This window comes from Ruditapes philippinarum, unplaced genomic scaffold (assembly GCF_026571515.1).
Source record: "Ruditapes philippinarum isolate M1 unplaced genomic scaffold, ASM2657151v2 ctg3713_1_1_1_1, whole genome shotgun sequence".
NCBI lineage: Eukaryota > Metazoa > Mollusca > Bivalvia > Venerida > Veneridae > Ruditapes > Ruditapes philippinarum.
The window spans coordinates 50,546-77,631 of NW_026854834.1; the positions used below are offsets into that span (position 1 = coordinate 50,546).

The following is a 27,086-nucleotide window of genomic DNA, read 5'->3' on the forward strand; positions in this document are numbered from 1 at the left end:
CTTTTTGAAACATGATAATTACTTACCAAAAATATTCACAATTAGTACCAAAATGGTAATGAGCACGTTTCTAATCCTCATCTTTCTGTATATTAATTTTTAAAAATTAATTTTATTCTTTTCTTATAACAATATGGAATATATTTCCAAATACTAAATTGCAAAATACTGTATACTCCCTCTAAATAAGCTGTCAGAAATGACCGTCTTAAAAATTGTTTTTAAAGTGTTTTATACGGTTTTACAAAACACTTGTGATATTGTTATCTTAAAACCTTTGATTCCCGTTTTTACAATAGAGTTAATATTATCAAATCAGAGCATGTGAATGCGTTTTTTAAAAATGTAAAATGGGTGAACGTTGATACACAGTTGATATACAGTGGTACGACATTTTAACTTATTGAAAAATGAGCGAACAGTATAAAAATTATAATTTTCACAAATCATGTGCTAAAAAGAAAAAACCGGACCATGTATCACAATGTAAATAGTCGTTTCACAAGCTGATACACAATACAATAACGTATTTAAAGCAAATGAAGTCTCACATGGTCATTTGTTATTCTATATGTATCTACCTTATCATTAATAAAAATCCTAAAGTATTTGAAAGACTGCATTTCCAAAAATAGATGTCTTTCTTGCCGATTGATCTTCCATGTTAAATATTCACTTCAATAACCTCATTATAAGCATTCTTTATATACCATTTACTAACAAATTAAGCTATGGTGACGGGCCTCATTTTTTTTAATTCGTAATTTAACCGCCATGCATGCGCACAGCTGACTGGGTCATGCTTTCTGTCTTTTATTTAAATAATTTTATAAGTGTGCTGTCTATGTTTATTATGACAGGTAATTTATATATATCTATATTTATATGAGTGTTTTGATATATGTTCATTTATATATTTCATTTTCATTTATTTTATTATTTTGCTGGTATTATATATTTGAGGGAAGCACAGTATATTATAATACATTCGTAAAAATAATGAAAACATTATTTGTTTCTTTGATGTTGTATTATTTTTTTTATAGATTTGGTATCTCCGTATATCATAACAGAAGAGAACTTACAATTAGCTTAATGTTATGAATAACAAGTTTTGACCAGTATAACTTTTGTGCTTCTTGGTCCGAGCAAGGTATTTTCACGGCCTATGACGCTACTGCACTTCCACAGAACAGCCAATCAATGTTATATCTAGCACTACACATCTTTTTGCTACGTCATTGCTTATTTACACATATAGGGAATTCCCTACCTAGTATACTATCGAATGATTCTTTTATTCAAAAGTTATACTTACCATTATTTGGACTTAATTAATTTACCGGTATATTTCATCTATATAACATGATAAATATATAACTTAGCTATAGACTATTTAAAGTTTCTGAATGTATTTATACATTTGGTGGAGTTTGTTTTCATCTGGAATTATACCCGTTGATAAACAGATAGTGGTATCACTAATATTTGGTTTCTTGAATACACGTTTGTAGCTTATTGTTTTTGGACTAAACGGAACATTTCATTTGTATTTTGTAATAATGTATTAACTTTTTCATCATAAAAGATAAAACACTTTATCCGAGCATCATTAAGAATCAAACTCAATCCAAATTCAAATTTAACAAACCATTGCCTTTTGGTGCCTTATGCAATACATACATAATGAATTAATATAATTCACTTGAAATATGACATACATGCGAATCAAATATACAATAAATATAAAAAATGCAAAGCATATATGAAATGTTTAATGTATTTAGATTTTTATGTGAATAATTTATTTAAAAAATTACATAAAAATACTAAGAAAATACTAAAAGTCCTAAGAAAAATTTTGCTGCCATTGAGTCACACAAAACATATCGTGTGGACGCCGAAGGAGTTTTCTTTTCAAACAAACAGTTTTTATTGTTATGAATATTACTGCACTGGTATGTTTGCCTACCACTCAAATTATTTTTTCTATAGTACAAGACAATTGTCAATTTAATATTCAAGGAGCATTTGTCAGCCACGAAGGAATCCCCGCGACTGAAATGTATCCCTAGTATAACATTATTTTTAAATGTAGATATAATTTTTCAAGTAATACACTATTTTTCCGATCGTTTTCGTGTCTTTCGTTGACAGTTTTTTTAAGTTGTTAACCAATTTATAATTGACCATTACATTTGTTCAACTATCTTTGTATGAAAAATACATGCGTCAGATGTGATATGATTTACTCGTCTTTTCTCAGTTTGTTCACACCATGTCTCTTCTCCAAGCTTGCATACCTGAAATAAGACATGGGGGAAAATGTAAGTAAGTATTCAAAGCCCGCATCATGAACCTAATACTACGTCATGAATGATCGTGTAATACTTCAAAGCTAGTGTTAAACTACATTGCACTCAAATGTATTTCATACATGTTATCACGTTTTTGTAAAAAGTCAAAAAAATATATTAATGTTGATAAAATATATAATTTAAAGTCGAAGAAGAAATGTGTTTGTAAACAGGTAGCTAAATAGAGCTTTATACCCTTCAAGGTTTTTTTTCCAATTATTTCGTGAAAATAAGTGTTATTTTATCATGTTTCGTGAAAATATATTCCATATTTCACTCAAACGAAAATATATCCTCCTAGTATATTCACAAGTTTAAACATGTATAGAAGTTAATATATTTATTTACGTATTGGATTTGGCGGTGGTCTCCTTGGATTTACTGAAAGGGAACAAAAGTAGTATTTTACTTTTAATACAGACATTAAAAGATCAGTTACATTTAAGAAGTATTATCCTTAAAATAATGATGAGCAAGTACTTATCTTTTCCATATATAGCAATTATTTATACATTTAATCCAATATGCCATTAGATTATAGAAATTTGGCAAATACAAAATGTAAACTTATACAATAAGTACAGTATAAACCAAAGCTCCACCCACTTTCATGGCCACTCCTTCTGTTCCAAGAGGAGTCCTCTGCAACAGAATCCAATGAATACTTCCTTCTTTTATGCCCAAAACGTCCTTTTTTCTTAGGGTTTTGTTTACAACTGGAAAAATTCAAGAATAGGTTGAAATGAAACAAAAAGAAAAAGGTGAACACATCTATCTATTATTGTCCAAATTATTGACACAAAATAGAGAACTTTGTCAAACCTGATTAAATTAAAATATTCTTAATTTTCTACTGGATATTAAGTTTGTATATGTATTATAATCTTGTTTACTTGTTTTTAATAACTATCACATGCATATAGTGTTTATCTTTAATGGTGTATTGTAAATGGTTAAAAACCCTTAAAACTGTCAAGACAGAAACAAAACAAAAACAACCGAAAAATATTGTAACTGCTTGAAAGATTTCATATAATGTTATACTAGTTAAAAGATACATAAAAGTTTTTAACGTGTTCGCAAAAGACATTAAATACTTACAAAGTTTTTGCAAATTGGCCACACCCATTTTGTCCATGGCACGTGAAGATGACGTAAACAAGAACGCCAAGACAGACAAGTAAGGCAACAATGCATGCCGACAACCAGGCGATATTCTTATTGTCTTCCAGGAAAGAACGATACCTATCAGTGGTGGTCGTTGTACTTGTGGTCGTAGAATCTGAATAATATAGTGCATGGTGAGATAATAACATAGTGCATTGTGGGATAGTAACTACAGGTATTCCAAACAGGAAATGTCAAAATGACACATATGCGCCATAATTATCTTTTAAAATAATAGGTTTACAACAATTTTAATAACCATAGTCGTTTCTAGTGCAATATGATATAAAACAAGGTGAATGTGACCTTGACCTTAGACCCTCTACTCTTAAAATCAATGGTCAACTACTGGCCAAGACCAATGCACCTGTGAAGATGTAGGGCCAAGTGGGCCAAAGAATGGGTTGTCGAGTTACTGGCCAGAAACCGAGTTATTGGTCGGAATCATGGTGAACATTTAACCCCAAAATCAATAGGGTTTATCTACTGGCAAAGACCAATGCAACTGTGAAGTTTGAAGAGGTTTTCTAGTTTTTGGTCGGAAACCGTTCTGATTTAAAAAGTGGTTCATTTACTGGTCATGATCAATCTCCATATTAAGATTGAAGTCCCTAACCCTTCTTCGGAGGGTGACATAATAAACAATATAAATAGTGTTGAAAGAATAGAATATAAAACCATAGCAAATAATAGCTTAAGCTCATAATAATGATGAAACAATATTTGTAGCGCCTGAATGAAATAGACAATTGAATTTAAGTAATTATGAATTATTCCATTGAAATAATGTCAAAAGTTGTTGCACTAATACGTAGTCTTAATTGGTAATCTAGGGAAATCCTTAGCCAACAGACGGTGACCAGTGCAGACCAAGATCACTGAGTATGGTCTGCACTGACAGCTATTCGATCACTAAATATCTTGGAACATTCCATGAAATGGTTTTGTCCAGAATAAAAATTGGACAAGTCCATTAAAGTATTTAGCGGGGTATTGATTAGCAAAAAACATTCCGGTTCTAAATACATTTAAATATAGTGATAAACATTTAGCTTAAGTTATCTGAGCACCGACAACCTACCGGAAATTATAAGGACGACAGACGCTGTATCTGTCCTGGCTCCTATATCAGAAGCCGTAGCTGTAACCGTGACTGAAGTACCGAATGCTAACCCACTGCCCTGTGGTGACGAAAGCACAGTTATTTCGCCAGTAGTGCTAATTCCAAAATATTCTGCAGGCAAGGAACTCTGGTCCAAAGTGTATGTTATGACGCCATAAGCACCGGTATCGGCGTCAGTTGCGGTGACTGTACCGATAGATGTGCCGGCGGATGCATAGTAACTGATGTGGAAACTGTACGTGGTAGGAGAGAAGACTGGTGAATTGTCGTTATCATCAGCTTTTTTGTAAAAGAAAGGAGCCATTACATGTATTTCAATATTTTTTGAAAACGCAAGAACTACATCGAAAGAAAACAACGCCTCTGTTTACTTATAATTATGCTACAACGTTATAGTGCATTGTGTACAAAACATTTCATTGCAGGTAACAGGAACTTAGAAAAGCGTTTTTTGTTTCAGCAGAGAGAATGATAAGAAATAGAAAATACGTACATATTGTTATTGTCAAAGTGGCTGTATCTGTGAGGGCCCCGCTATCGGTCACCGTCACTGTACACGTGACACTGGTCGGAAGAGATCCAGAGTCAAGGTCATAATCAGATTGATAGCTCACTTGCCCGGATGAAGCCATAAGGAAATATCCGGTATAAGCACCGCAGTCATTGGTCAATGTTTTTGTATCACCGGTGTCAACATCGGTTATACCAAAGGGCGGTGTCCCTATCACAGTTCCTGCCTAGTAACAGAGAGGAACATAAAAAGTTACACATTTGAGGTAAGCTGAAGCTAAAATGAGCTACAACTGATTTATTCAAAGCATTTTATTATACGGATCTACTCACAGTGATTGTAACTTGATGAACGGTAACTGTTACATACATTATCAAATATTTGTTACATGGAACAGCTCCAACGTATCTCATAACTTTGTTTGATTGTGTTAGAAGAAAATACAGTCTAAGATGAGCTGCTGATGACACTTGTACACAGTTTGTTTTGCCAAGACGCAGGGCCAGACTTGCTGACAGATCTATTTCTGTTATGGGACCTAAATGGTGGAACGCCCTTCCAAAAGACTTAAAGTGCATTGCATCGGAAATTGCATTCAGAAAAAGACTGAAAGCGCACCTCTTTGAACAAGTTTATAGATAAACAGTTTCGTCAAATGTGTATATAGTTTTAAACTGTGGAAATGACTTTGACATTGTAGGATCTTGTGAAGCGCAACAGAATATAACTGTATAAAGTATATAAAATAACTATGATTGATTGATTTATTGATTCATGATCTTGATGTATATTTGTTTTCATTTGCTTCTGACTTACATTGTATTAGATAGAAAATAGAATACCTAAAACGTTATTGTTAACAATATTATTATTTGGATAATGAAAATAATAGTCAACACATAATTTGAGAATAATACTAATATGGAAAACATACGTTTCCCTCTGTTGTTGAGATTGTATAGCTGGTCTGGCTGAATGAAGGTGCCTCATTTTCGTTTATGACTTCAACTGTTAGAGTCTTCGTGTCTGACGTCACAGGATCAGACACAGTGACGTCAAGGGAAAATGTCGTTGTTCCGATCGTTTCGTAATCAATTGCACTTAAAATCGACACTTGTCCAGCTAAATCAAATACATAAAAACAAAACACTTGGATAAGGCATAAAACAAGGAAATGATATGTACTTGATACCTAAACTAATCTTTGTTTTAACCACATAAATGTTGGTGATAAACCCTCCATACTGTAATTCATGACGGATAAAATGTTTCATATCGACCGAATGATTATGGTTTATAACATAATGAAAATATAAAATAAATCTTCATTCACTTCTATGCAACACAAGGTGTTGTGAAAACACTGGTGTTATTGTTGTGTGAAATCTGAAATACATTGTTGATAATTCATTACTCACTAGATGAAATGCTAAAATATGTCAGTCCAGTTCCAGATGTAGCCATTGAAAATATATGAGCCTGTGAGGTGTCACTGTCACTGTAGGAAACGTTGAAAATAACCGTTCCAACAGCCGTGTTTTCCACAACAGTTACCGTCAAGGGGAGATTGGAAACAGTTACCGGGTCGTTGATATCTGTATATATATATTTAAAGTATTCATTATCAAAATTATGTTGAGCAGTTATTATTAGAAATTATATACCCTTATGTTGTAACAACAAAAGCACAAAATAGTCTCTATCCATATGTGTGTTCACAAAGAACATAGCAAACTTTTTACATTCGGATTTTGTTGATCTGAATTGACGACATCATTCAAAAACACTTTGATACTTTATGCAAGTGTTATAATCTTCTGATTTCGTAGAAAAGCTAGCAACCATTTTGATAAATAAATCAACGCTTTCAAATTTCAGAAATATTTGGACACAATAAGGACCACTCTTCTGACCAATATCAAAATTAGAATGAACCCTGCCTGCCCTAAGCTTACACAAGTACATAAAACAATTAAATGGTTCATGCAATATGTTTTTGAGAAATTTTAAGATATGAACGTTGATATTGATAAAAAAACCTTTGTCAACATGTGTCAATGAGATGAATATCAGATATGCGAAGATAGGGTTAATTTACTTATCATTATATATCGTTTCAAAATCTTTTCAACGAAAATATTACCAATAGTATCAAAGACATGAATTTGTTTCCTTATTATTCCGGCAATCTTATGGTTACAAGCAACATAACAATACTTGACAGAAAGCACTTTGCATCGCAAAAGATCACATGTAAATCCATAAAATCATGATAATTGGCAAAATATTCATGTTCAGATTTACCTGCTACTGTAATTGTTAGGATTTTTGGACCAACAGTATTCCTAGCATCAGCCACAGTTATATACACGTCATATCCAACAGTTGTATGTCCTGATAGGTCCTCTGTTATCTGTATTTGTCCAGCTAAAATTAAAAGAGCAAATGAACAAATGTGCAGCAGGTTATGTAAATGTGTACTTTTATTCAGATCAGTTGGAAATATATTTAATGTTGTTGTTTTCGTAGATTGAAACGTTGCCTTTATAATGAACAATGTTGTTGCGGCTAGATCGAGCGGTTGACGCTTCGGACTAGAAATAAGGATTACTGACAGGGGGATAGCAATTGTTACACCATTGCTTACTAGTGGTTGGTACATGGTAACATCAAGTTTCAACCCGTTGATATTATCAAAAGACCCTCATACGAAATCTCGATGTCAGGTTTTAATTTTCTTTTCCGTATCGGTTACCACCCTTAGACCTTTTAGGTGTTTACTAACTAAGAGTATGTTTGTAATTTTAATGATGTTTTCGGTATACAAAAATCAAATCCCAATTAAGGTGGTAACAAAATGTTAGCAGTTGACAAGATAGTGTCAACGGAGGCAGCTTTTCTCAGGTGAACAATCTGTTGTATAACCCATATTGGGATGTGAAATTCATTGATATGATACTCCTAAATCCAGCTTATATAGCCTCAGCAAACTATTTATTGTTATTTGAAAATATTGAATTAATATTTTCAAGATGAATATCAAATCTATGATTAAAAACCGAGTAGTGTATGGTTAACATAATTAATCTGAAAATAATACATGTTTTGGTGAATTAACTATGCAAAACATTTTATTGCGGTCTGAGTCATGCAACATAGTTTTAATGAAAATCAAGTTTTATTTAGAATTAACATAAAAACTGGACATGGAAAGCATGAAATGTAACACTGAAAAATTTTCACAAAAATTTGTGATACAATAGAGCTTGTCAATAACATAATGCAAATGAATTAAAATGGACTTTAGAAAGATCTCGATGTCAAAGCATTTGAGAAATATTTAAAATGTCACTTAAAATATAGCTAACAAAAATATCTTAGTTCGACTTTTAAAGACTTACATATCACTAAAGATGTGTATGCCTAATCATGTCAATTATTTGAAAATGAAATCATATGCAATAGCTTACAAGCAAATATTGCGAAGGGACAAGGTGTAGGCACACATGTCATTGTATACGATACGTCATCCGTGTCGTAAACAAGGACCGTAAATGCATTAGTGCCGATTGTGTCTGTTGTTGAAATTGACGTAGAATCTGAAAAGTAAATTAACATTACTATATTTTACATAGCTCTGTGTTTTTTTTCTTTATTCTCGTAAGTAAATTGCTAAAATTTTACAATGTTCTTATTGAAAACACTCAGGTATAGCATACAATGACATACACTTTTACTCACTGTGACTTTGATTTATCTCCTTTAATTGTTAATGAACATGGTTTTTTAAAAGGTTCAAGAAAAAAATATAAACTTCTCACACATTTTGATAGCAATTTCATAAATGTTTAAATTCTGTTTAAACTTTTTGTTAAAGCTTAAGAAATGACGTTTTATCATTCTTGATCATTCCGAGGGATCACTTTGTTTCCAGAATTTGATTCATACTATGTAATATGTAACGTTACATCAGATGTTGTTTATATACTCGTATCTGATGACGTAACATACTAAGTAGTATGGCCGCAATGACCTACTTGTTTAAAATAATTGTCAAGAAAAATATTACTTTGAAGGTTGAGGAAGACAGGTGGCACATTTTTGATTATCGAAACAGTGAAAGTACCACTGTCTGTGTATTGTCCGTCCGAACAGTCTATTGATAAGGTGTAAGAGCTTGTAGTAGCATAATCAAATCCTGGCGATGAATCACTGGTAATGATTTTGTCTATGAAAGCAGAAAGTTACATAATATTTAAAATCAAAATCTTTTTAAAAAACAGCTTGTTGAATTTCAAAGTATATAAAATACATTTGTAATTTTCATAATCTTCAGAAATCACATGTAACGACAAAAAACATAAGAAGTAAAGAATCAGAAAATAAAAAAATAATAATTTACTATCAACAATTTGCCAATAAATTTTGCAATATAAGTTGTATTATCATTTTCTTTAAGATGCATACTATTTACAATAAGTCTTATTCTATTTTTGCAATAAGGTCAAAGCATTGATCAACCCTTAGCCTGCCGGAACCGGAACGGACTAGTCATTGCCGCCAGTATAGAGCCGAAATACCATACTTTCATCGGACTGTTAGCAGGACAGACTCAGCAAGTTCTGGGTAAATCAGTGATTAATAAGACAGTAACGATAACAGATATCATTGCATTAGAATGGTACCTTATGTTCTTTTCTTTCTAAGATGTCCTCGAATATATGTAATGAATCATTCATAATGTCATCGTCGGATACCCACGAGTAACATTTAATCAAATGCTAATGGTTCGGTCGTGGGTATTTGACGATGCATTCATATACTTAAAGTACCATTGTTTTCAGAACTTCTCAAGGGCTCTTAATCTAGTTATATATGGTTTAGATAATGATACATGTATTTACAGAAAGTATTTACAAAAAATAACTTTCGAATAATAAATACCCGTAAGTCCAATAGTAAACGGTGCTCCGGCAGGTGTTGTGCTTGCAATACTGCACGTGGTTGCGCTTCCCTCGGGATCGGTTACGCTCACTGTAAATAGAGACGTCGCGGTAGTTTCGTCCTCGCTTATAGAGTTCGAGTCTGGAAGGTTGGTTATAGTTGGGGGCTTGAATGAAAAATATGGTTTTAAGAAAAAATAGTGTACCCCTTTAAAGAATTAGAAATAAAAATTGCAGAATATAAATGAATCCTTAGACTTTATCCTGTACATTGCAATTAATGATGCAACAATGTATGTATGTATTCTAGGCTTAATAAGGGTTCATCAGCCCTTTCAGACACTAAAAGTACGGACCCCAGACATGTCACAATTCATGTCCTAAATTATTATTATCAACCAAAAGGTGACATATAAATTTTGAATTCGGTAATTCAGTGAATGATCCTAAATATGTATGCAAGTCGATGAGGACGTGAAATTTCATTCATGTATATCATTCTTCTTCTAAAGCAATTTCCAAACATCAAAGAATATGTTAAATATATACTGCCAATGTTTACACGCATTATAAGTAATCAATAAAATCTATGTTGAAAAATTTGGGTTAGACTTTATCGAAAAAAAAGTTCTATTATCTCCCTTTATTTACATGAAATGTAAATTCGGTAATATGATAATATATTTCTGACTTAAAGCAGTTTAACACATTTACATGTAAGCTTTTGTATGTTGACTGAAGTTTAATGCTTAAATTTATAGTTTAAAGATAAAAATATGAAGTTTAGACAAAACAATAATATGATATTTATATGAAGGTCTGGCTTTCATATAAGTATGCTACCAAGTAATCTGTTTACTGAGGGAAGTAAATTATTTTAAATACCTGGTTTGTAATTGAGACGGTAAGTGTAGCAGTTGCAGTATTTGAACACTGGTCAGTTACTTTAAATACTAGCTTGTCCACAGTTGTAGTGGAAAACGTGGTAGCTGTAGATACTTCATCTTCAATGAAAAAGCATAACTTACTTAAGTGAGAAATAAGAGAGCAAAGTATTGAAACATTTTGGTAATTATTGCTGCAGATAAGCAAATTAAAAGCATAAGGCAGTAAAAAATAGACTGGGGAAATATTGGTATAAGACATTTTTATATTGAGATGACAAAGGGCAGTAAATTATTGACAAAGGAGAGCATAATACTTGGGGCAGCAAATGTTGGCACGAAGCAACAAATTTTGACACGGGGGACAAAAAAATATTGACAAGGGGCAGCAAAAAAATGACCTAATACTGACATAAAAAGGCAAAATATTGGTAAAGGAATAGAGAAAAGCAAAATATAGACTCAATGTAGCTTTTTCAAGTAGACTGATATAGGACAGCAAAATATTAACGAGTCAACAAAATATTGACAAACAGCAGCAAAATTTTGACAACACACATTATGATATTGCCGTAAGATGGCAAATTGTATTTGAGGGACAACAATATATTGACAAAATATCACAAGGACAACTAATTATTAACCTATGAAAGCAAAATATTTACGAAGTAGAGCAAAATCGAAATCATATAGGGCAGCACAATTTTGACATGGAGAGTAAAATATTGCAAGACGGCAAAACTAAACTGAAAAAATGAAAGAAATATTGCGCAAGACAGCAAAATATTGACATACACCGCCAAAAATTGACCCGAGGCATCAAAAAGCCATTTGACAATAAAATATTGACATTGATCAGCAGAAAATTGATATTGATAAGCAGATAATTGACAAACAGAAGCAAAATATTAAAAAATCGCTGCAAAATATTGGCCTAAGACAAAAGAAAAAGTCATCAGACAATTGATTATTGACATTTTGCTGCAGATAATTTACAAAAGGCAGGAAAACATTGACAAACGGTAACGAAATAAAGGCCTTAGACAAAAAATATCATAATGCCATTAGACAGTTGGATATTAACATCGTTTAGCAGAGCATTGACAGAGAAAAACATGGATACAAGGTAATAGAATTTGGATGCTAAGCAAATTTAAGAAAAAAAGGAACATTTTGATGTAAGCTGCAAACAAATGACACATGGTGTGATCGTGTCAAGTCATGGGAAAGGCATCAAATATTTTCATAGGAAGTACTAAAATATTGACATAGTGTACCATAATATTTATAAAGGATAGCAAATTGTTAAAGCAGGACAACAAAATATTGACATAGGGAAACAAAGTATTAAAAAGATAAATACATGTATTAAGAAATGTCACCTTTATGTTATCGCCGAAATACAATAATCTCAATTTAGATTTTAAATAGAATTTATTCGTCTATTGATAAGAGAATATAGGTGTTCGTATGACCATTCCACTCAGAAAAAAATATATTTGAGTGAATCAAAACTGCCTCGTACCGTTCATTTTGAAATCAAAAGCCGCAATCTAAGAAAACAAAGCATGTTTCTGTCCAATTTATTTTAACTTTAATTTATAAATATTTGATGATAAGGTATGAAAATAGACAAGAAATTCTAGTCTGTTAAAATTTTGCGAAAGTTTGAAAGATACGATACAGTTGGTATTATTACATATTTAGCGGTTTTTTACTCAGTTATTGTTTTAGAGGTAGACACAGGCAACATTTTTATTTTTTCGATTTGATTTTTTCATTCATTATTCTGAAAATGTCCTCAAATGAATACACTAGGCAGTAACAGGGACAAAAGTTTTGTCCTTATAAAGATTAAAATTGGGGTTTCCAAACTTGATCCACGTGGGTCAGGTTAGAGCGTTAAGATTTCACAATAGTTGTCACAGTTAACTCTGGATATGTTAATGAATATATCAAATGAATGCCTTAGACATGTTTCAATCATACAATATCCAAAGTATCTGTTATTGTAACTTCCGGGGTTTGTTCAAGTCATATGCCTTGTTTTAAAACTACTCGGTGATTCTGTCGGAGTCTAAATTTCGTTCAACATGTAAAGCTCCATACCCAATAACATTTTTGTCATTTATTTGCCCGAGTATCTCTTTAGTATCCGGTTTAAAGCGCAAAATTAGATACTTGGAAGCATGTGTGATTGTGTTTCAGTCCATTTTTAAGCAGGCAATTCCTTTTCAGAAGAAATAATAAAGAGTATATTTGTAATACGACGCCGTTGAAATTAATGTTATATGATACGACGCAATTGACCTTTGCTTTCCAAGACGGTTGCTTTTGTTTCACAAAAAAACGCATACGACGCAGGTATGACTTCAAGCCTTGATTGTAAAATGATTAAAATAATCAATGAAACAAGCATGGAAGTCAGACGTGTATGCAGTTCATACTTCCTGTTCTTGTTCTGTACTATAGGCCTATCTCACTAATGGTTGACCACTTTATAAACAATAGACTGTTCCGAAGGCTAAGTAGGACATTTCAGTTTTTAATGAAGAAGGGAATAAGAAATTAACAATACATGTATGACTTACACGTGGATCCATCAAAACTGTAGTCAGAATTGGCGGTCATACTAATGCTGAGGGTGTTGATGTCGTATGTGTCAATATCAGTGACGCTGATGTCAAAAATAGAAGTACCGGAAGCAGTATTTGCGGCTACATTGACAGTATCTGGCAAATTTGTGAATGACGGGTCGTTATCTGCAATATAATATTCTGATCATATAAAGTCAATAAAAATACCTTGCTACAATTGCAAGATATACAGATATAAAATAAGGTTGACATATAAAGTACTTGTCATCCTGCTTTATTAGTCGCCGGTAGAAACCGGCGACTATATTTGAAACAGTTTAATATTATACCTATGGTAGGAAAAGCCCTTAAAATCTGAAAATAAAAGCGTTTCAATCATTGAACAATTAAAGACCACAATTATTTTTAAGTAATCTCAAAAATTAAAACATATGATAACTTTGCTCAATGAAATGAAATACACAAATATTACATCTTAAAAAGCAACATAACAATTTTCATAAACTGAATCAATAATGTATCCCTAAGGATCAGTCATTGAATACTAGGAATACTTTTACTTTTTTTCTATGTGTCAAGCGTTGTTATTTTACGATATCTAAATCATGAATGATATTAAAAATGACACTTATAAAATTATTTGGTTGTTTATATTTAATGAGACCTATTATTTTACATTATTTTATCTAATTATAAACTCTTTTGTAAGAATCATGTGACTACATGATGTTTGGTATCGTTATAAAATCTATTAATAGTAACAGATTGCTGATAAGACATACAGGTAACTTGTTAATGGTTGGCAAAAAAGCATGGCAGCTGATATGATGCAAATCATTGTAATTTTGTATAAATAATTACATAAGTTATTTTCATTAATCAGTTTCATATTTTATATTATTAGAAAAAACTGTATACTCATATTTTACACATTAAAAATAAATTTTCAAAACTTTTTCCTTTTTTCTTACCAACTTGGCCCTTTCTGACAAGCTTTTGAAAATAAAGTTCAATAGTTTAGTTGAGGTTGAACATCACAAAATAATTTTATGCTGAAGAGGCACATTATTGAATAATAATAATGGTAATCGTTGATTTCGTTATATTCCGTCATTTTATGTACTTACGTACACTGATTTTTTTATTCAGAGTTTTCATACATTTACTTTACATGAAAATGCTTAAGCCATTGTGGTGTGTATCAATTAAGCACACATACATTTTCAAATTTATTTAATCTACACTAAATCTTCATCTCACACCTTTGCATTGTTTTTTTTTTAATTGTAGTACCTAAAATATAACTATATATATCCAATAACAATATCCATCCTTATATTACTCATTGTTTAAGTAACGGAATCGATTTCGCTTTTTGCCCAAGCGCGAAATATTAGTGCTTTGCTATTGGGTCATTTTACAGTATTTAAGCAAAGCTATGAGATGTTGAACGCTCATAGCGATCAGCAGCCTATTCCGACAGAAAAAAAAACAACAACACAAAAGCTGCTTCCTGAAGCTTCCTGAAATCCCAATTCTCTCTATTTGAGTATTTGAGATTAAACGTGACACTTCACATTGATATGTTAACCACGGCAAGTTTTGTACACTAACATTCCAACATAATGCATAAGTAAACTTACTGTCTTGTACATCCATCCTAATTGCATATGATCGTTCATCTACTACGGTGGCCCCGGACCAGTCTTGAGAAGCTCCCTCTGACAGTGAGCCCAATGTCATCATCCAGTTATCATCTTCTTCACCACCTCCATTCTTATGAGATATCATATCATTTCCATTAGTCCACCTTCAAAATATATAAGTAATAGAAAGAGCATCGAAACACAAGGCTATCTGGTTTGTACGAGTGGGCGAAGCCGCCCGAGTATTAATCAGATTGTCGAGTGTTTTTATGTACTTTCTCTTTTGTATCATAGTCAAACATAAAAATACGTACCCTTGTTGTCACAATATGAAAACCCCAAAAAATGACCGTTGAACGAGCATCTGATTATGGTATTTCCATCGTTTTCTCTTTCTCTGCCGTGGCAATAAGTAAACCCAAGCAAAAATGAACCAATCAATGCTTTAGAGTGCAGGTAATTAATACCTGCACTCCAGTAAACGCACTGTGCATGTATATGTATACGATATAACTCTGACACATTTTCAACAGACAGGTTCCCAAACTATGACTCAACTTTAAAATATGCAATGCACAGTACTTCATCTTCAAATGATACACGCATAACTTCGCTTTATGTATGATCTATTGCTTCATCTTCAAAATATACAAGATCATGTACTTCACCTTCAAAGTTTAATAACCCCATTACTCCACAGCAAATAGAAATTATAAATCTTCCCTTAAAAGCGCAATGTTCAGAATAAACAGGAGCTATTTATACACCATTCAACATGTGCAAAGACTTTCCAATATCTTTGTACCAGATCAGTTACTCCATCTTTATGATGAATAACCCCGCCTTAAAAATTTGCAAATTCGATTACGACACCATCAAGAAATATTAAATAATTCTATCATTAAGGTGTACAAGATCATAAGTTCCATCTTGAAACATGCAAGATCTGTTACACCACCTTCAAAATAAACAAGATGAGTTATTTTGTTTAAAAATATGCGTAGTGCATTAACCGATCTTTAAGGTTTTTGCGAAATCCATGACCCCACCCCACCCCCACAAAATAAACAGAAGCCATCAAACCACTTATAATATCTGCAATATTGGTAATACTACCTTCTGAATATGTATACATGATTGCAGTCATTGCATGAGATATGAAAAGATATCTTTTACACAAGTTTTGCAGAAAGACAATGAAGGTGTGCGACATTTAATAAAGTAAGTTAAAGAATCATTGTGTTTCTTTAAATGCCATTGGTGTCAGATGTGTAAAGTGATATGAGAGGTTTTGAATGAGTAAGATGTTTTTTTTTAGAACAACCGATTCGTGTTTTTAATTATTTACCTTCATTGTAAAATAAGTTGAAACGACAAAAAATAGTGTCATTTGTGTTCTCTTAATTGCTTTATGTGCAATAATATGTTGTTGGTGTACTGTTCCTTTATTCTTAAATAAAAGCATATCCCTTTCCGTTTGTAAAAGGAAACGTCGCTGATAGTCAGGATCAAGGCGGAAATCAAGAAGGTTTTTTTTTAATTATTAATGATTGGGACATTATTATGTGTTATTGCTATAAAAAAAATGCAATAAATGGTTTCATTCCCAGTGTTTAAACATGACAATTAATGAATATTAAATTCCACAAAAGTACAATAATGTGGTGTTTGCTACAAGTAGGAAAATGGACGAATCAGTTGAATGAAACGGGATTTAGAAAAAAGATCAGCTTATTGGAATGTTTAATGACAAACTGAACCTTTTTGCGATATACTAAAAAAACGAACATTGATAAAAGAAATAATGAAAGGTTTAATAGAAGACCTGATTGGAAATTTGAAGAATTCTTACATTGAAAAGAAAAAAAGAAATCTTGTGATGTATTATGTACCGCCAGAGTATCTACTAGAACGATAGGGGATATGAATGATGAGGACAACCGGACATTGTATGATAAGATGTTGTTTACAATTGTTGATGATAATGTAAGTCCATCTGTAATCGAAAACCCACGTGTAATTGTAAAGAAATCACCAGCCAAAGTACGTGTTTAGAATCACAGTTGAAAGTCATCAAATAGCCTATTGAAATATTGAAAAGAATTAAGGATTTGATAGAATGACATAAAGAATATGCGGGGTATGTAAAACATGTGTTTATACATTTAGCAGGCGTGTGTCAAATAAAATAGTTACATACCAACCAAATTTATCACCAGACTTGACAGTAATTCTCTGTGACTGTCCAATGTTCACTGACTGCTCACCTCTTGATGCTAGATGAATCAAAATAATAGGGTTAAGGTCGTCATAAATTACCTCTTTTTCGTGAAAATGAAAACGTTTAAAAAGTCATATCAAAAAGACTTATCAAGATATATTGATTTTAGTACTTTTATCACATTATACTGTCAGTTCAAATTAAGTAATATTAATAGGTACTTACATACGGTGAAAGAGTTCTGACCAACAAGGTCCATTGTGGAACTACCGGCAGTGACTGGTCTCCAAACCTGGAAGTAAACAGTTCTACTTCCAGAGATGCTTTCAAAAAAAGCCTCCCATTTGTCCACTATTCCACAACAGTCAATAATGTACTTAGACTCGCTCATCACGTATCCGAAATCTACAAATAAAAGTAGAGTAGACTTGACAATTAAAATAGGCAGAATCATATGACCGGAGTCTAATATATGATAGATATTGTGTGTTGTAAACATACCAATGTAATTGGAATCACTGATTACATAATGCTAGAACCAAACGATAAAGTTACCATTCAGTGAGAATTACTCTTGGATATCGAGAAATAGAAGTTATTAAAACAATAAACAGCGCAGTTTATTCATCTCCGAGATAAAAAAAAAATAGTGAGTTAGTCTTGATACGCAAAACCTGATTTGATATTGAAAAAAAAATTATCATTTGAAAGACACCACATCCATAGTTTCTAAAAATGTAATTAAAAATGTTAACACAATCATTATGTCTTATTTATTATTCAAAAAAGGCAACCCGCATTTGACTGATGGTTTTATTTTGCTAGCGGCACGGGCCCATACGCTTTGCTACTTCCAAAGAATAGGCAATCATATTGTTTAGAAAGCAATTTAAAAAAATTTCACTCATTAATGTTACACAATTATTAGGAAACAAATTTACAAAGTATCACTTATCGATACCCGAAGTCCAAAAAATGATTAAAATGAAAACCTATTACCTTATCTTATGTAAATTGGACGAACAAAAACGTCTTTTTGAAATACATGGTATACAGGAAAAGCTTCGATTTATTAATGGGGAGATCATCGGCGAAAAAATCAAGCAAACAAATAAACGATTCATTATGAAAAAAAGAAGAATTCAATTAAGTGGAAAGAAATCAAATACAAATACAAACATGTATTCGGCATAAAACACAAACATGTATGTTTATACTATGTTGATTGCCTAGCCTATACAAATCCTATGCTATGTGACCAAAAGCACAAAAAGACAAGAAATCCTTACAAAATGAAAATATTTTTCTTTACAGTTAAAATCATACAGTTATCAGAAGAGCCTTGTTTCACTAAAAGAAAATAAAAATTAAAATAAAAAACTCTATTTAAAAGGAATGATAAAAGCATATATATCTTATGAAATGTTTTATATTAATCTACATTGTATTTCTATGTCCTAATTTCCCATATGCACCAAAGGTTTTCATACCTATAAAATACAAGTAACATTTCTTTTTGAAATTCCCAAAGTTTTATACTGCTAGATAAGTTTGTAAATTTCAAGGGGATAAGTTTGTAATTTTCAAGGGGAAAAGCACCTAAACAAACTTATGAAAAATGTATTTATTTTTTCAGAGATAAAACTCTTTTTGTAATTCCAATGAAAATGAGTTAAAAAACCAGGACCATTGAAGGTCTATTAAGACAGCAAAATCAGTGAAATGTTTGAGGCCCGTTGTAATTGCAAAATGTTGGCATTTTGACAAAATGTATATTCGCGTCATTTTTCATTTTTTGCTTATATTGAATATCAAAATCATCTCATACTTTATTTATTTATTAAGATGAAATCAATTATTACTGTGATTAAAAAGTGATCTTATTACGCTTGAAATTTACTATACAAATTCAGAAACGACAAAATTATATTTGTAAAGGTTTAACTTTGGAGTATTTATCAACTTTCATTCTTTTTATTCAGATCAAAAAGCAACTTAATGTTACAGTAAATACTCGAGTGAAAATCAAATAATGTTCCATAGGTTTTATAAACATTTTTAAAAAAAGATGTATTCACGGTGTTCAACAAAGAACGCGTGTTTCCAAACCCCCTTTACATAGAATACGTATCAAAATTGTACATAAATGCACGAACCCATTTGCTTCATATTACATCTGATTTAATTGTGTACACGCTTTTTACCCTATGTATGAAACAGGCTATGTAAATAAAATTTCTTAAAATATTTTTTACTGTTGTTAGAAATACAGATTGCGGCCATGTGTTAGTATATTTTGTGCATATGAATTGTGGGCTACTGTTTATGTCAAAATATTGTTTGACAAATAGTATTGTAAGAAAGAGGTGCATATACTGATTAATTGTGACATACACGAACATTTTCAAAATCGCGGAAAAGGTGAGCTCCATCGAGAACTATGAAAACAAATTATAATGTGAAAACGCAGGTGCGCTTTGTTTTAGTCTTTCCATGTGCAACATCTTTCACCCCCTCTCCAGCACAGGCTAAGGCAGCATAATATCTTAATCACAATAAAGCATTGGATTCAAACTGTGAAACGTTAACGTTGTGTCCACTTCATGATCTTTATAGTTTCTCGATTTTATCAAATTTATACAGTGTTATTGTTCAGTTCAATGATGCCTGCTCAATAAATTTACAAAAAGCGCAACCCTGGCTGTGGCTTGCTGTACGTTTTATGTAAATCAGACAAATTATTTAATCTTATAAAAAATATTAAAAAAGAAAGCACGTCTTATTATATCTTGTGCTTCTTGTACAATAAGTGTTTGTAACTTACTTGAATTGGAGCCAACGTCATTATCTTTATCTTTTGGGTCGTTTTCACCAAAATGCGTATTTCCGCAAAGTGCGCCATCTGCAAATACAAATAAATAATAAGTTGATAAGCTCATATTGTTTTGAATATCATAAATATGATGACACCTAGAATAAACTATAATTATCCTGTTTAGAAAATTGAAAGAAATCATGGCAACAACAACATCAACACAAAAGAACAGCCTCATAAAAAATATAAAAAGCAACAACAAAAAAAGTAATTTGTATAAGGCGATTTTCTCTTCAAAAAAGGACGGAGCAAAAAAGATCAGTATTTATTTTGGCGTAATAAGCAAGAAATGAATTTCCATTTGCTCACATGATGAAAATATAATGATTCATGTATACCAGAAACAACTTGTTTAGTACAAAATACCCAAAACTGCGCGACATGACTTGAACATTTACTACAGACTTTTACAGAAGGAGACAGTACTATCATAATAAAATTACATTAGGCAATGCAATTGCATATGCCTGATTTATCTATTTATGTACCTATTTATGATTTTAATATATTGACCTACAGGTTTTACTTCATTGAATTATTATAGTGAAAGCATATCATTTACGTTCGCTTTACAAGGTTTAGACTAAAATGTAACAGACTCTGTGCCATGCACCATCACTCCCCCGGCACCGACTTAAGCAGAATTCAACAATAATATTAGAGTACTTTAAGTATAATACAGTAAGATCACCGATTCCTGTAGCTTGTGTAGTAAATGCATGTTGTTACATACTTATTCAAAATCCATTACAATTAAGAATGAAAATCGACTTTTGTAGATCTTAGTCCTGTTAATTGTAATATAACATGCTACACTAACAAAAAGTTTTTTTTAATTCTTTAAATACATTTATAATTTTATTTAAGAAAAAGAACGATATTAAAAAGGATAAAGAATTACTTGCAACATAGATTAATATTAATGGCAATAGTTATGTTTCTAAACTCAAAGTAAGGTCTCGACAAATGCATGTTTTGTATGTGTGTTTTTTTTTTCGTCTTTTTGTTTTCTTTGTTATTATTTTTTCTGTTTTGCGGACTTTATGGTATTCAAAATTAAATATATTATAAAGAAAAATGATGTACTCATAAAGTACTGAGATTGAGTTATATCGAATAAATGTAAAAAAAAATAATCAAATGCACAACAGACCGAACTGTACATAAAAATTATAATTTCAAAGAATTTGTACGAAAACTGTTATATCGCAATGAAATGCAATTGCTACAATTATTTTTCTGCAATTTCTGAGCTAAAGAAGCTAGTTTTTTCTTCAAACAGTATTTCAAATCCTAGTGCTAACATTTAAATAAAAAATATAAACATTCAGGTTACAAACAAAGACTGATTTAAAACACATTGTTAACACAAAAAATAATACAAAAATATAAAGAAAAAGAAATATGCACAGAACAATGCGCAGTTCTAATACGGATACGTTCTAAATGTTTCGAATTGTCTGATCAATTCGTTTTGATTTATCGTTGATGGTTTATATAGTACTGTATAATAGAAGTACCTTATGTGACTTGATAATTACTTACCTGCATTTTTCATACTTAAAGCAAAAATGGTAACGAGCACATTTTTAACCTTCATCCTTTTTTACATTAAAAACGTTTTCTCTAATAACTTTTTTACAAAGTATATATTTCCAAATATTTAATTATAATAAATTGTATTTTTCTAATCGGTCAAAAATAAACGTTTTTTTTTAAGATTGATTTTTTTTATTTAAAGTGCCTTATACGGTTTCCAAAACAGTTCTGATTGTGATTTGAAACTGACAGCTCAAAACCTTTGATATCCTTATTTACAATTGAACTGACATTATCAAATCAGAGAATGTGAATGTTTTCATTTAAAGTGAAATTGTTGATATACAATGGTGCGACGTTATCATTGTATTCATATTTAAAAGGTTGTTTAAATTTACTTTACTATGACACTTATTGAAAAAAAATAATATCAATAGATATTTCATTCTGAAGATAGTTATACACAAGAAATCAACCATTTAAAACAAGTTAATACATCTGTCAAATTTGTTTCCGCCAATCAAATGCTGCGATACAAATAAATAACTATCAGAAACATCTAACGCTCACTATTATTGGCTGTGCATACCGGTATATTGTCACTGAACTGAACAGAACTGAAAAATGATGCAGAGATTCTTCTAATATATTGAAAGACAAAATAATATAGATAGACAATATAAAGTACATTATAGCATGTTTTCTACGATAAAGAATTAAGTAGAAATATAATAATGTAAACATACACTTTTATCAAGTTATGGACTTAATATTTGTTACTTAAGAAATTTAATCATTATTGAAAGTAAATTTTTGAACCCAATTCATGTTTGAATGTATGGCTATGAAATATGTTTTAATGGGGGAAATGTTGGTTCTGTTCTAATATGCTTTTTATTTGTTTGGTTGGTTTTTTTTTTAAATTGATTTCATCACACTTCAGTGATATCCCGGAGGTTGGTCCAATACATTGGCTGCCCTTGATAACTGACCAGTGTTACGAATTTCTCGACATATGACCGGCTTCTGATCTCGCATGATTTCCATTCAACCAGTGAAAGAAATAGACCATTAGGCTCAATAATCCTGCAAACAATTCATTTCGCCTCGTTCGCCGGGTCAAACCTTTGGTGTATAACACAGTCAAAATTAGACTTGTTTAAATAAAATGCATATAACCATAGTAAACAATATTTATCACGAGAGCACAAAAATCGTAGATGACATGTTTACAGTATTTCGATTTGCCTGTATTGTATTTCCCTTTTAATATATTTTTCAAAATATTGAAAATTGAGCAAACAGTTTTAAATTCATTATATTTCCATAGAATGTGCTAAATAATGTAAACGGACCATTCAAACGGACCTTACATCATATTATAAGTAATTATTTAACTGACTGACTTTTCAATATAAAAAATGAAATCTGACTATTTTTAACTTGTTAAGGCAAATATTAGGTGTTTGTTTTATAATTTCTATTTGCGCTCGAAAATCTCTGAAAGTATGCAAATAAAATAACACCCATGTTATTTTAACCAACTTGATGATGAAACACGCATTTTCGTACATGATTATAAGCAGCAAAAAGAGGGTTGGTCATGAAAATTGAAGTTTTGCAGCGACGTTTCTGAAAACGAAAAGTATGTTTTTTGTTTGTTTGTTGTTGTTTTTAACCTTGTATACGCAGTTGTACAGGTGTCAACTTTATCTGAGATATTCTTTTTCTTCATATTTTTAGCCCATTACTGTATGCGCATTTTGTGAAAAAATACCTGTTTTCATTGAAAACTCTCCCGTTACAAGTTCAAATTGCTATAAAACTATAAAAACTGCTTCAATACTAGTCAAACTTGGCACAAATGTTGACTGGATAATTACCGTTGTAACAACATGCTCAAGCTTAAATTTCCTGTTACCATTGCAACGAGGATACATCTAAAATTGCCAAAAAATCACTATTTTAAGAGAATATTTTTGACAGGCAATTTAAAACTATACAATTTCATTTTTTGTAGCGGAGGGTAGTTTGTTGAACAGGGACACAGCCATTATATGCAAATAATTTTGCACCCCAACCTTTGACTCAAGATTACATCCATTTTCTAATCCACATTGTATTTTTGTATACAGTAACAAACAAAAAGCTTTGAACAGTTTCGAATCATTTTGCCAATGAAAATGCGTAGGCCTATTGCAAACAATATTAATTGTGAAATAACTTCACTTTAAAGAATCTTACAGCCGCTGAAATTATTTTTAACAATAAACTGCAGAAAACATTTCATTTAGCATATCATGTTTGAAATTCAAAAATGTGCAAAAAGCCTGTTTGAAACTTTTTGCAGAACCCTAAAAAAGATGGATATTTAAATTGTTGAAAACGATTGACGTCAGAGTGACGTACGCATGACGTTGTTAACCTATTTAAATTTGGAAATAATACCAAACATTCTTTAAATTTTTGATTGATATTTCTTTGACTTTAAATTACATACAACTTTTGAATATTATTTTTTGAAAAGCGGTGAACGATTGTTTAAGTATTTATTGAAAATTTTACAGCCTTGGCCTTTATATTTTCATGAAGAATGGTGAGTGTAAGGCATCAATAGATAGAAACCCGATATAAGGTGTAATCATCTTCAGGTCGGCTGTACTTTATGCAAACCATTCAGTACATTTCCCATATTTTGGTTTTTTTTATTTTAAAATAGCCGAATTAAATGCTAGTTCAGGAAAGGCGAACTGTATTTTTTGACTACGTGCATGCATGTGTTCAGATCAGAATTAATTTGATATCTTTTATAGAGGTCTAGTACTGATCATTCTTAAAAAAACACACACACATACATTAAAAAAGCAGTTTTTATTGGCTGATACCTATTCTTTATGGAGTTTCTCTTACTTTTTACAATATTTCCTAACTGATTCAACTAAAGATTTGCACTGGTTAATCAAGTGAGTTAGTTTAGTTAGTATAGAAATTTGTGGAGAATTAGAGGACTTCATTTCAATCTTATTTATTTCTGTTTTACTGTTTTAATTATTGTTGTCATATAACACACATAATAACTAAACCGTCTTCAAGGTTATGATTTGTTTGATGCAACAAAAATATACACGTGTTTAGTTGGCACGCATCATTTTCAGACCTACAATAAACAAGGTCATGTTTGTCCAGCAGTTAGCACAGAGAGTTTGACAATATACCAGTACCTTTTGAATAACAAAAGACTGGTCAAGGACTTTGAGACTACGATCATATCTATAATTGGACTGTTGATATAGAATATTTAAACTGTACATAACTTTATTTGGTTTTCAATATTTAATGCAAAGTTGTATGTAACGTACTAAAAGTAACTATTATCTACTTAACAATGAGGATATGTTTTCTGATTTTTCAATTAGTTCACAATATCGATTTAGGCGGTGCTTGGGTAGCGAGAGATTTTGCGATTTACATGTTTTTATAAACATATCTAATAAAAATTAGTTTGTACTTTTAAACTACTTGTGTTTTGTTGTCATTAATCATCTCCAGTTGTCGACAGTTGTCGATCCATTAATTTGTATTCAGGTCTATCACCGTGACACATTTATATTACAAGGCCTGTTTTGTATGGTAGTAAGAATAGACGATTATTGAAGCATTGTCATCAATAAACATTTAAAATTAAACATTTAATCGGACATTTCAACCATTGCCGTGACGTGTTTTGTAAAAGAAAATAATCATTGCCGTTTTTGTAAAATATATAATAACCATTGCCGTGTTTGGCAAAACCTTAATTGAAATTCTAAATTTAAAATTGTTTGGTTTGCTTCTGATATTTTCCCAACAATTTTGTAAGCCTTTTGGACTAGGGTCCAGACATTCGTTTAAGAACTGAGACGCCAGGGATTAAAAATCCTGAAAAATGATAAGTGTCTTTTTTCAGTGATCTGAAATTTGCTTTCCATGAAAATAGCGAAAATAGCCATACATGCAAAACATTTTAGATGATAATATAAATTGTGCTTGATTGCAAGTTAGAAATTTTCGCAAAGCGAAATTCCATACGTATTAAATTCAAACTCTTTGAGTAAAATCGAGATGCTAAAAGTATCATATATTTTAACCACTTTTTATATATCTTTGAATATTTTCTATATATTAGATGCTCATGCGCACCGGTTTTGATTGTAGGAGCATATGTGTCATTCTTGATTCTGTGAAAAAGACTCTTTTTACGCGCATGCATTTTCAAAAAAATGTGAATAATTTCTACAAAAAAACTTCTTGAATAATTATGCAAATGAAATTCCCGAAAATAGACCATGGTTATTTAAATTTGGACACAAAACAAGAAGTGGGAGAGGAATTTAGTGTGTGCGGGTTTTTTTTTTTAATTAGATTGTAAAAGTTTAAAATTATTGAACAATAATCTGGAAAAGTAAAAAGTAATAAAACGCCGATTCCTATTGGTTATTCTTAACATACAAGTTGGTTGTTCTTAAAAAACATCCCAGCAGTGTGCAATATAATGTGTCAATAGAGTTGCAAATAAAATGCATAGCAAAATACTTGTCTGTCCTAAATTTTGGTCTTTTAAGAAATCTTATTATAACCACCTAATGTTTTATAAAAGTAATTTGGTAATAAGTATATATATTTATGAATATTATAATTGTCCTCATACAAAAAAGATTTATGAATTGAACAATACAATTATTATTGTTTAATTAAGCAATTCTATTCACCTAGTTCTATTTCACAGACATGTTGTAAAAAGGTCCTCAAAAAATTGTTTATTAAACAGTTACTGTAAAAATGTTCCTACACGATGTATTGTCAAAATTTCAATGTTACATTCTGTGTATACAGCTATTATATTATTCTTTTTATTTGTAAGGTTTATATACGAACATTACTGTTACAATATTGAAAAGACAATATTATCATTTAGAAATCAACATGTACTTGTTTTTATGATAATGTCATTTAAATGTGATTTACTGGATAGACACTTTATTATATTTTTGTTGCATTTATTATTGAATTATTTATTGCGTTCATCACTTTACTCGTATAATAAAAAAGGTTAATTCTAAATTGTAAAAGGTAAAATTGAACATTTATCGGTAGGTATTACTTATTTTAGGTTGTCAAGTCGCGTTGCCTTGTTGGTTTCTTCTAACAGAAAACCAGTAAAACAGATTGCGTTTTACTTTAAAA

The 27,086-nt window shown here is 31.1% G+C and overlaps 1 protein-coding gene across 1 annotated transcript; it reads right to left on the bottom strand.

Annotated features, from left to right (window-relative positions):
• Positions 1–1,851: 1,851 nt before the first annotated feature.
• On the bottom strand, positions 1,852–22,022 carry LOC132741224 (cadherin-23-like). The gene is made up of 19 exons (XM_060729352.1): positions 21,870–22,022; positions 20,274–20,351; positions 17,675–17,854; positions 17,429–17,504; positions 15,226–15,392; positions 13,577–13,747; positions 10,987–11,105; positions 10,103–10,268; positions 9,228–9,386; positions 8,629–8,757; positions 7,463–7,585; positions 6,577–6,753; positions 6,093–6,280; positions 5,141–5,384; positions 4,606–4,926; positions 3,459–3,639; positions 2,964–3,073; positions 2,706–2,738; positions 1,852–2,303 (listed from the first exon to the last, which is right to left on the bottom strand). The coding sequence occupies exons 1-19, from the start codon at positions 21,922–21,924 to the stop codon at positions 2,272–2,274; spliced, it is 2,709 nt and encodes a 902-aa protein (XP_060585335.1). The 5' UTR covers positions 21,925–22,022; the 3' UTR covers positions 1,852–2,271.
• Between the last annotated feature and the right edge of the window lie 5,064 nt (positions 22,023–27,086).